This window comes from Labrus bergylta, chromosome 6, assembly GCF_963930695.1.
Source record: "Labrus bergylta chromosome 6, fLabBer1.1, whole genome shotgun sequence".
Taxonomy (NCBI): Eukaryota; Metazoa; Chordata; class Actinopteri; order Labriformes; family Labridae; genus Labrus; species Labrus bergylta.
This window is the reverse complement of record NC_089200.1, coordinates 6,515,141-6,527,035: the sequence shown is the minus strand read 5'-3', so window position 1 is coordinate 6,527,035 and position 11,895 is coordinate 6,515,141. Positions and strand designations below refer to the sequence as shown.

At 40.1% G+C, this 11,895-nt stretch overlaps 1 protein-coding gene across 1 annotated transcript in view; it reads right to left on the bottom strand.

The window, feature by feature from the left end:
- Positions 1 to 4,716: 4,716 nt before the first annotated feature.
- Positions 4,717 to 11,895, bottom strand: part of LOC109983824 (ephrin type-B receptor 1) — a 100,958-nt gene continuing 93,779 nt past the window's right edge. Inside the window, exon 20 of the mRNA XM_020633716.3 lies at positions 4,717 to 10,697. Within this exon, the coding sequence (XP_020489372.2) occupies positions 10,586 to 10,697 (112 nt within the window). The 3' untranslated portion in view covers positions 4,717 to 10,585. The remainder of the gene's footprint in view (positions 10,698 to 11,895) is intronic.

The following is an 11,895-nucleotide window of genomic DNA, read 5'->3' as shown; positions in this document are numbered from 1 at the left end:
GGGACCGCCAGGGTCACCCAAGAAATCTGATTGGCCAAACCCCAGTGGCCACAATAAAATCCTAAATAATGATTGGCTATGTGTCTTGTCTGTGGTGAAACTGTAAAACTGTGTGTGTAAAATAAAACACCACACACATTTGTGCTGTGTTGTTACATGTAGCTAGCAGCTTTCTTCGCATTTAAATGTTGCACACTGTAGTTTTTTTGGTTGTGACTTTAGGCATATTTTAGAGTCCTTAAAGGCTTTATATATGATTTTTTGATCCAGCAGATGTCGCCCTTGAGCACCAGCATGAAACCAAAACAACTCGCGCTGCATTGTCGTGTTAGCATGCTAATGCTAGCGATCGTTGTTATGCTCGTATCTTCACACTGCATGTAAATTTACCTGAAATGAGCGTGATCTAGAAACACAGTTAAGCAGTGAGTACAGTATGTTATTCTTCTTTTCTCTAGTCCCTCAATTAAACAACTTTTATACACGAGGGGAGGAGTCAGCCGGCCGTCCTGGCGATGTAAACAAAGGGAAGATAGGACTTGGAAAACTCTGAAAACATCACAGACAGTGGGACTCGGGTGTTACACCCATTGTAGACAGTCATGACTCACAGAGTTATTTTCAGAGGATATACTTGATTTATATTTAAGTGTTAAAAATCACATATAAAGACTTTAATGTATTTAAGAATATTGTTAAGTTGCCACTCTGCTGTGTCACTCAGCAATATCACATAATATGATACTTAAATATTTGTCGTTAAAGTAGACTGATGTAGATATATACTGCAGGCCACCTCTGCAGAAGTCAGTACCTCAAAAAAGTCTGGCTCCACCACTTGTAAGCTAGTGCTATACCCGAATGGAGCTTATATCCCCCATAATGCACGCTCATCTACTGCCAGTTTTCTATCAAATAGTGACCATTGAGATGTGCAAGTGGTGATGTTTTAAAATCGATTCTTTGCCGGGAGCATGATTTGACAAGGAATAATTGTCCAGCTAGAGACGCTTCCCCTGAAAATCTTAAACAATGGAGCACCAAAAACGTGCTCTCCAAACTCTGATAATGCATATGGAGTGAGCCAACAACACCCACTGTCCCTGCAATCATCCAGCTATAGGGTTCTATTCAAAAACAGAAATGTGACAGAAATGTCTTTATTTTCTTCCATTGTGACGGTAAGGTGACAAAAGAACAACACTGTATTTACAAGTTGCTTTCAGGCTAGTGTGGGTTAGGATTTTTGCTTTGCAGCGAAATGTGTAACTCGGCGTGCTCGGAGCACAAGAGGTCTCAGTTTAGATCTGAGCAAATCTCTTCAGCGCTGTGTCATATTTATTTTAGCAGCCAAGCAGATAGAGATAGCTGCTGCCGACTGCTGCTCAATAATAGATAACTTTCAAAAAAAAAAAAATGTTCACTATTCATCGTTTCCTGCAGAGAGTTCTGTGAGGGGGAGATACAAGCGAGCGAAAGAGAAAAGAAACAGAGCCGGAGAGAAAAAAAAAAAAAAAAGGAAGAAAGAATCATCATCATCGTCTCATCTCCATGAACAGAGTCCAGAGAGTAAAAATGCCCCAGACCAGAGGACCAGTGCTGGAGAAAAAGAGAGTCAATTATTTATCTGCAGGGCTTGTTGGGGGAGGAGAGGAAAAGACAGATTAGTGTTGGTGAGGTTGTCTGAAGATGACTCACTGTATGTGACACACACAGGCGCTTTCATGTCTCTTTTATTATTATTTTTTCTTCCTTCCTCCATCTTCTCTTTCTTAACCCGCTTCTGTCACTCATTTTATTTCCGCTGGTGATGAAGTCATGCCACGACGCCCGGTGTTGTGCTCCCCCGCTAAACACGCCTGACCAGGCTTTGCTGTGCGACTTACTGAAAGCCATTAACCCGTGAAGCAGAGGGGTTAGGGCGACAAGAAAAGTTACCATGCATAAGATATGAGCTCCTTTTATACCTCCTTTTGTCCCTCTGAAAGCAATGAGACCTCTGTGGCTCCCTTAACGGCCAAAATATGTGAATCATTACTTTTGGTGAATAATGTAGCACCTTCAGAAACAAGAGTCACAAAGTGCTTTGGGTGAACAAAGCAATAAACAGGAAACTGATTGGGGCAACAGAACAGAACCCAAACATGGCCGGACACAGCATGACAATGCGTGGCTATAATCAATATGAAATGTAGCAGAGAGAAGACGGAGGAATCAGGCGTAAAAAAACATTAAAAACAATAAAGGAAATAAAAGAAAGGAAAACAGATAAATGAAAGAAGAACATTAATAAAGAAGTAAATATACAAGAAAAGGAACAAGACAATAAATGACATCACACAAATGCAAAGTTTAAAAATAGTCAGTGAATTAAAAGATATCACTGTGTTGTCTCCTCAGTCCTTTAAAGGCTCAGGCACAAGCAGTAAAAGAATTAATCCCCCACTTTGAGTGACCAGACCCAACCTGTGCTTGAAAGACTACGACCTAATCTCTATTGACAGATTATAAATTAGTATGCAAGCTCTTTAGGCACAGGAATGGATTTTAGTGTTGTTGTTTTCTCTTGTCGTAGTCGGAGTATAATTGTCCTCCAGCTTTTCTGCAGACATGACTGTATTCAGGAAAAACAGTGTGTGTCGAGAGCAAACGAGGCTGAACACAATCCCTGTGTAATATAATCCTGAAACACATCGGTACTCATTTAACGAACATGAAGCTATTATTGTAAACAGACATCTGTATTAGGGCTTTCACACTTTGCAGAAAATTCCTTTAAAGGAGGAGCTGTATGCCTGAACGAAATTTGGAAAAATGTTGACTGGGATTGGAGAACATACTTTAACTCCTGCAGTTTACTCGAAGGGGATCTGTTGTGCTCTTTTCAGGTCCTTCTTCAAAAAGGGGATGCAGTGGGCTCCCCCTCAATGGTTTTAAAATCATGTCTGTTTCCCTTTTTTCTGCCAGGCCTCAGTCCCCTTACCTTTGTCTTTAATAATCTGCAGAGTATTGGATGATACGTCCATGTGCTCCTGTGCAGCTGTGGTACAGTATTATTGTCTTTTTCTTCCACTGAACTTTTAATTTGACTCCTATGACACGCATCCAAAGTTATTCTTCCACTGGCAGGAGGTGGAATGCAGGAAAGAATAAAATCGAGCGTCTCTGACTTCTCTGAGTTCTTCAGCTCTTCTTTGCAACCCTCCTGGGACTTCAGTAAACACAAGTTGCTCAAAGATTTCATGTCACGGCGAGGTCATGGTGGGCCGTCTGCAGCACCCATGCTTTGACTAAGAAGACATTTTTGTCCACAAAAGTGAAAATTCTCCAACTCCAGCTACGCACAATGACTCGGCCTAACAACGAGCCTGACCACATCTCAGTTTAAGACCAACACCCCAATTTGGGTTTTGTCATTTCTTGCAATCTTGTAATTCTTTATTTTCTTGTAATTTTATTTCATTTATTGTCAAATAAAGTATTTTTTTCACTCACATTAAAGGTCCCTACCGATATCACGAGTGCTGCTGAGCTGCAGAATTGTTTGACCTGACTTGTGAAATATTTTATTGATTAATTTCAGACTTGAATGTTATCAAATCTCATTTGCTGTCACTTAGCTGAACTTAACGGCTTTATGCCAATTACACAGCCAACGAGTATTCATGGCACTCATTAACATGTTGCAATAGTTCCTGTGCTGTTAATCTGTTTTATGTGAATGGATAAAGCTTTGACTGCTCATAATACACTGCAGCAGACTCCACAGGCTGACAGGTAATGACTTTCTTTCATTGTGAATCTAGCTTTTATGTGATGTAATTGAGCCAGCCTTCTGAGGGTTATTTTTTAAGTTTTTGGTAATTTTTTTTGTCATCTCAGCTTTCAATGTCTTTAAATGTCTCAGGAGAATTAACTGCATCATTCAGATCATTTTTTCGCAGGTTGTGAACTTTACCATTCATCAACAGAGAGTTACAGTTGAAAACACGCTTTAAGAAACTGACTCTGGGCTCCCATGAGTGATTAATTCAGTCAGTGCTGGCATAAAAGTGGAGCTCATTATGCATTTTTATTACCTTTTTTATTACTTTTCAGAATGCAGTTGTCTTCTGTAATCCACTACAGAATTTATCGCACTGTGTAACAGGTGAAAAGAAAAGGGGCTTAATGGCGTCTACAGTGATGATCATCAGACTAAGAATATGGAACATTTCCATTATTATCATGAATACTAGCAAAATGCACCGACCAAGTTCTGTGTGATCTTCTGACTTCAAATGTTTCTGTTTCTCATGTATCCTTGATATCTGATGTTATCTGATAACACAACACCAATTTTTTTTTTTTGAAGAGTGTCATCATCATTTCATCATTTTTGAAGGAGAGGAAAAATCAAAGCTGCAAAAACATGTTTTAATTTTATGGGAACTTCCTGTGTGGATAGTAAATCCCTGTATGAAGAAAAACCTAGCCAGCTTCCAGAAAAGTCCCTCAGCCTCGTGTCCAACATCTTACCTTTGTGATACCATACGATACACTTTATTGTCCCCTTGGGGAAATTAGTCTTGGACTCAAAGTACTGCACTTGAGTCCGGGTCGCAAGCAGGGCAGAGCCACCGGATGGTCTTGTGTCTTACCTTCAACCTGTATCACTTTTGTAAAAAAAACAAACAAAAAAAAACATCTTGTGATGTCAGTGAAACGTAAACTCCGTCTGATTTGAATTGTCATCTTTATTGACAAACAGTGCATTGTAAATGTAAGACTCAGAAAGTTAACAGCTACAAACTCACACGTACAATATACAAACATTTTACTGTACACTGAACAGCACACACACACACACACACACACACACACACACACATTATATTACACACTCACGCTAACGCACACACACACAGAAAGATTCACAGGCGTTCCCCATTATATTACAGCCTTATGATACAGTACAGTGGGATGCTCGGACTATATGAGCTGTAACACCTATAACAGTATTGTAGGTAAACAGAGAAAGGCAGACTACAGCTGATTACTGAGCCGTGTTTTCTTCTTTTAAGTAAACCATATACATTAAATACATATTAAAAAAACAATGGCAAGCAATAGGAAAATAAATAAATTAAATAAGAAGAGAAGGAGAAAACCTTTATATGCATGTACAGAGAGTGTATAGAGCCAGACTGTTTGAGAGAGGATTTGAAAAAGAGAGCTGTTTTTTTTTTTCCCCACAGTTTGGGATACATTCTCTCCTGAACACCAGGAGAAAAACAAAAGCCAGTTTTCATGTCCAAGAGTGATATACATAATTTAGGAATGCAACGTGAAAATGCACGTGGACACAGAGCAACTTGAAGTAGAAGAAGCCGCCGCCGCCTGGCTCGCCTTTAAACCGCTGGTCAGTGAAAGTGCAGACTGGAGGCAGAGTGAGTGGTACAGTAAAGAGAGGCTTTTTGGGCTTTAGGGGAAGAAAGAGGACAGCCAAGGAGAGCAGGGAGAGAGAGAGAGAGAGAGAGAGAGACAAAAAAAGAGAAAGAGTAATCTCTCCACACCCGGCCTCATTTTTATTCAAACACAGAGTCGAGCTCTGCATCCCGCTCCCCCACCCACCCTTCTTCCTTTTTTTCCCCTCTCTTTCTCGTTCTGTTATTCTTCCTCCCTCTCTCTATCTCTCTCTCTGTTGCCCCTTCTATTACCTATTCCCTTTCACGTTTTTTTCCTCTCTCTTCAACGCTCGCCTCCTCTCATCTCCTGTCTCCAACACCTACAGTATCTGTTACAGCAGAGCAACAGGAGAGGAGCCGAGTCGGTCCAGCTTCCAGAAAAATCACTGCAATTAAAAGATGAACCCACTCTAAAGCACTAAAAAGGGGGGCTTCTAGTGATAACACCTTTGCATTTATTCACCTGTCTTGTTAACTTGTTGGCTTTTTCTTGCTTCAGAGGTTAATTGGCCCAAAAAATGTGACATTGTTTTGATATATTTCCGGCACAGCTTCAGTGGAGTTTGCTATCTGAAACATCTGCAGTAAATGTCAGGTTTTGGTGTCAGTCCCTGAGTCACAGAGTGAGCGCTTTGTCTGCAGCTGCCATTTGTACCGACATTCAACAATGAATGGAGAGAAAGTCATCATACTTGTCTCCGTTGGCAGTAATCCCAGCGGGACCAGACTGCGCTGCTGCAAAATGTTAAAGACAGGGGACACTGTGGTGCAAAGATGTTCACAAACCGGTCAGGTAGTGTTGAATGTGTGCGAACACTGTGACCTTTTCAGAGCAACAAGTTTGAACAGAGTAGTAAGAGTATGAAACAAGCCTTCATAATGAAAACTACCTCGTCAAATATCAGAAAGTATTTAAAAAAAGATACTGTAACCGTGTCCAAAATCCATTCAATACCAATGTTCAATGTTAGAAACTATTTCAGATGCGGCATGATTCGGCAAGATTAAGTCCCCTTCTTTTTTTTCTGCAGACAATGACCCTGTTTACACTTAGTCATTTCATGCATCTTGGATAGCAATCTGATATATGAAAAAAAAACTACTAAAAATGTATCCAGGAAGGTTTTGAGACTGATTGAAATTGTGGTTGAATCAGATGAAACACTTTATTTGCCAGTTAAAAAAAGGTGTCAAAGCCTCCATCCGTGCAACAAGGCGCATCTGTCGTTTTTTATTTCTGACTTCGTGTAACCATATCGGTTAGCAGCCTGTCGTCCAAAAATGTGATCTACTGTATGTTCTGACTCTTCAGTCTTTGTGGTATGAGCATAGACTGTATAAAATATGGACACATTCACAGTGATGTCACACATCGGTTGAAGCAGAACGAAAAAAAATTCGGTCAATTTAGAAAAAGGGCAATGAGGTGGAGTTAAGGCGAGCGTTTGGCCTCCTGACAACCACCTACGGCGTGCAAACTCATCAGATAGATCACCCACGCCCCTAATTTTGCATATCTCTTAGCCTTAAAGGTCACATATTGTGCAAAATACACTTTATCATGTTTTTCTAACACTAGTATGTGTCCCTAGTCCGTCGACAAATCCCCCCACTTATGAGAAAAGTCCATCCTCTCCATCTTTGTCCTGCTCCACTTTTCAGAAATTGTGTGCTCAAACAGGCTGTGTAAAGATTTCCCCTTTGTGACATCACAAAGGGAAGTATCCCCTCCCCCAGGATGGGTGACACTCCCACAGCTAGGTGTTTGATCTGTGCCTTGAATCTACCTTTTCCCCCCTTAACAATAGGTAATGTTGCAAGAAAGGCCAAGCCACCCACGCCCATCAAACCCATGCCAAAAAAATGGCAAAATGGGCTGTTTAACAGCTGTTTAAAAACAATGGGTTTTTAAAGGCAGCGTCAAGTGGACACTCAAAGAACTGCACTTCTTTAAGCTTCTGCATTGGTTCAAATTTTTTCAAGAACGGTAAAAATGTCAAGGTTGCTTACGTTGTAACTTTGGTAATTTGAAAGACTTCAGTCATTATGAAAAAGGAAGAAAATACAAAAAAACATGATAAATGCTTGATGTCAAAAGTTAAAATTTTAAGAAGTTTTACACCTAATACTGCCTCCACTCAGTAGATTCTCCCTGACATTTAGCTCTGATCACAAAGTGTATGAACTCAGTTTGTTGTTCAGACACACAAACCATGATACCCTCAGAGGGGTTATTTTTTGTAACATGTTCCTCTCTGTTAGGGGTCCGGGTTTAGGGTGGATTTCACTTTTAATAAGCTCTTCAGAAAGCCTACATCAAAAACAGTTTTCTCCTTGAACTCTTAGAGCACTTCATCTTGGATTAAGCTTTTAATACAGTGCGTGATTTTTAACCTATAAATGCTCCCGTTTCTGTGCAGCATTGTGGACAAAAAGTCCCATCTGTTGCATTCCTGAGAAATCCTCTCTGCAGTGTGTGCTTGTGCTTAAAGCGGAAAAAAACCTGTCGTAGTTTAAACACAAGATATGCTGTGGATCATTTATGCCTTCATTGTTTTTTCACAAACACGGACACGGAAATGTGTGAAATGTGTCTGAAGGCTTACCCTGTTACACAGAAGGACAAAAACACATGAAGCAGAGGACAGACGCGTCACACTCAGTTGAGGATGTTACAAAATGGAAAAGAAGCCTCACTGTGTTGACAGCTTTCATTTCTGTGTGACGTTTTTTTTTTTTGTGCGGTGTTCAATGTGAGCTTTTAGGAACACTCATCCTCTCAAACTGAAGCTGTTTTTCCCAGAGGCTTCTATGTACAACAAATTATTCCTCTGAACAACCGACACGCTCCCAGTTGATCTCAATACTTCCTGATAAAAAAAAAGTTCAATAAGCTATCGTTGCCGGGCAGCAAATGCAATTCCAGCCGTGCCGCCTGAGCAGAATTTCAGAAGGAGGGGGGGGGGAAGTAAAAAAAAAAAAAACGAAAGGATTTAAAATGGTTTTGGACCTCTCAATGTCACAAAAATCATAAATAAACGAGTTTGGGTCCCAGCGGTGGAGAGCGGCGGTGCGAGACGAACACAAACACAGGCTTCTGTAGAGTCATGCAGCAGTAAAACAAAAGCAAACATATAAGTCACGTCTGTCACTGAGCTCGGCTCGCAGCGGGGACTGGTATCTCGACATCCAATCAGCGCGACACACTGGTAATCCTCGGGATGTGGGTGCACTCGCATGACCAGAGGTTTTTATTCTTTCTTTTCTTTTCTTTTTTTTTTTGGGTTCTGCAGGCAGAGCGATGCTGCTGTTTCACGGCTTATAATCTGCTCAGCACTCAGATAAATGAAGATCTCCCGGTACTCCTCCACCAGTGAGCCCCAGAGTGTGATCAGGCCTTTCCCTGATATCATACTTTGTGAAGATTGGTGAGTCTCATTTGTGCACTGAACATGATAAAAAGACCGGCATTTTCCTTTTCTAACTCCCTCTGCAATTTATATTTTTTTTAATCTAACTATCATATTTTCTGATCTTGTTTTCTGACATATTTTTGACGCCTTCAAATTAATGTGCAGAAAGGCTGTTTATTTGAAAAGGTTACTGTGCACAGATGAAAATGTTGATGGGTGATTTAATGTCATTCATCTGCAATCTGACACAGCCGTATAAATCAGATAAGTGTGACTTGTCAAAACAGACCCTGACATGACTTCTGCCTGGTCGCCGTCGAGTCATATAAACTATCTCGTCTGCAGCTGCACAGTTTTTGACAGAAATATGGTTTTGATTCATGCAAGGGGCGGCGCATGAGCATTGGATTTCTGGTGTGTTCACACGTTGTTTTGATGCCTCACTGGCTCTCGGCTGTACGATTTGCAGCCAAATCACAAGAACATTGGATCAGAGCAGCCTTTTTTCTGTCTTCTGAGACTCTCTGTTCGCTGCTCTGTGCTCTCAACAGGTGTGTCTCTGCAGCTGGTAATGACTCAAGACCCTACAGTCTCTCAGCAAATTTTTCTTCTATAGTCCTCTTGCTTCCATTCTTGGAGAACACACACGCTATAGAGTCATATTTCTTTATCTGACTTTGTTTTCCTGCTCTGTAATTGGCTTTCCTCAGAGGGCGTGTGTGCTGACTGTACAACATCATCCATTATGAGCTCCATCTGAATTAATTATTGTAAGTAGTCCAGGCGATGCTCTCTATCTCTCTCTCTCTGTGTATTGATGAGTTTGCAAAAAAAAAAATACAACTATGAAACCTTTTTTTTAAGCTTTTTTTTTTTTTTTTGTTGTCTGCAGATTTTTAAAGTATGTTCCAGCGACGACTCCCGCAGAAGAAAGTGATCATAGAAAGATCATAAATACGACAGTGACATGACATTGTTCAACACTGTTGGCTAAAAGTGAAAGAAAAGGAGAAAATAGGAAATGTAACTTCCCGTATTGTATGTACAAGCTCTTCAATATGAAGAGGGATTCACACAAGTCCCATTTAAGTTTTGACTCCAGTCTGGAATCAAATAATTTTCACCAATACACTAAAGTAGTCTCAGCAAAACAGAACAAAAACAAAAAAAACAGCAGGAAACTTTTAAGACTTTTTTTTTTCTTAGGCTTCTGGTGCAGTTTGCATCCCTTTACATTAAAGTCTGTTTCCTCTTCTCAGAAGTTTGTCTGATGGATCTATCCTCACAAAGAAACCACACCATGGTGTCCATGAATGAAACAGTCAGTCAGGCTGGTCAAGGAAAACATAGATTTTGATGCTGGAAGTCTTGCAAGGAGAAAAGATTGAGTTTTTTTTGATTGTCCATCTTATAGTAACGGATAAAAACCTCCAGATACAACTTGTCCTATTTTTGTTTCCAGTCACAAATTATGTCTGCGTTTCTTCCCCTTTTTGCACTAACTCTGCATAAAGCAAGCGTTAAGTTTAAATTAACATGGAGGGGCTTAATGTTTTCAGTGAAGGAGGGACCTGGTGACTTAGAAACAAACAGCCACAGATATCGTTAAAAAGCATGAAGAGTGGTTTGGATCCTCACATGTACGAGAGTGAAATCTGCAGTCTTCTGGTTCAGACTTGACACTTATTTCAAATATTTCACACGGTATCTCTTCTCCCCGTGTGGTTACACAGATTCAGTAGGAGACTGGTCATCAGCGTGGTGCCTCATTGACTGAACACTGGTCAGGATTTTCTTCTGGTGTCCGGCCAGAGACACTCCAATCCTCTGCAGATCTCTGGAGAGAAAAAAAAACCCAGAAAAAGAAATAGAAATGTGGCTGCTTCATCATTTTTAGAAGAATGTCATATACAGTATTAAACCCAGCTAATATTAGATGGTGTTATGTGTAGGTTTTTAACACAATGAATTATTAGTACAGGAACTGGAAGGAAGAAGATGCCAGTGCTCCAAAATAGCACAGCGTAGGTAGAGAGTAAGGGAATGGATATTTTTCACTGCTTTGATTAAATACAGACAAAGTAGTAGAATATATTTAACTCATCATCTCCAGAGGGGGAAAACATACAGTGTATATTTCAAGTAATTCTCTCTCTCCGTTTAATAACTCTGTATATTCATAGGTGCTCTCTATTTTGTGGAGAAACTGCTTTAAGGATGAAACGGAGCGCTGGAAAATCTTGTTCTATAATAAATAGTAGTTAAAAAGTGTATGTTTTTAAAATATATTAAAGCAGTGATTTGACCAGCATGTAATACACAAATAAATACAATAAATAAATTACTTTATAGTAGATCCTGACCGATTCATCGACCAGCCGATACTATCGGTCGATATTAGCATATCACAAGACTATCGGCTAAATTTATCGCAGATACACGCCGATATTACTCGTCACCAGTAGAGCGCGCTTAATAGATCACAACAATCATCATCACTCCCCAGAGTGTCAAGCGGTGATGCATGTACATGCCAAGTTACTTTCCAGTTGAGGGACCATCTTGTCTCTGTTATACCGTGTTTGATAACTGCATTTCAGGGATCAACACAATAAATGTGTATATCTATGTCTACCTTTACAGATCGAGCATAGAGCTAAGAAAGATATCGGCCGGTATATCGGTATCAGATGTTTTTTTATCCCCAGTATTGTTCGGCCAAAAGAAAAAAATAGAACGGTCTGGGCCTACTTTATAGTGTTGAGAGGGAGGTTGACCCTTTCACAGGAGAGTATGATTCTTAAAATAAGATTTAACAAACAACACAACAAGACTTTCTTTCAAGACTTCAGATCCTGAACTCGATAAAAGTTATTTCAGGAAAGTTTTCCTTCAATTTACTGTCACCACTCTGCTGGTGGTAATCCTCAATGTTTGATCCAGTGTGCAGCACACAGATAAACAAAGAAAAAGCTTGATTATACTTGCACAGTAAATTGAGCTCAAACTTTCAGAATTTCTCACAATGGAAGATT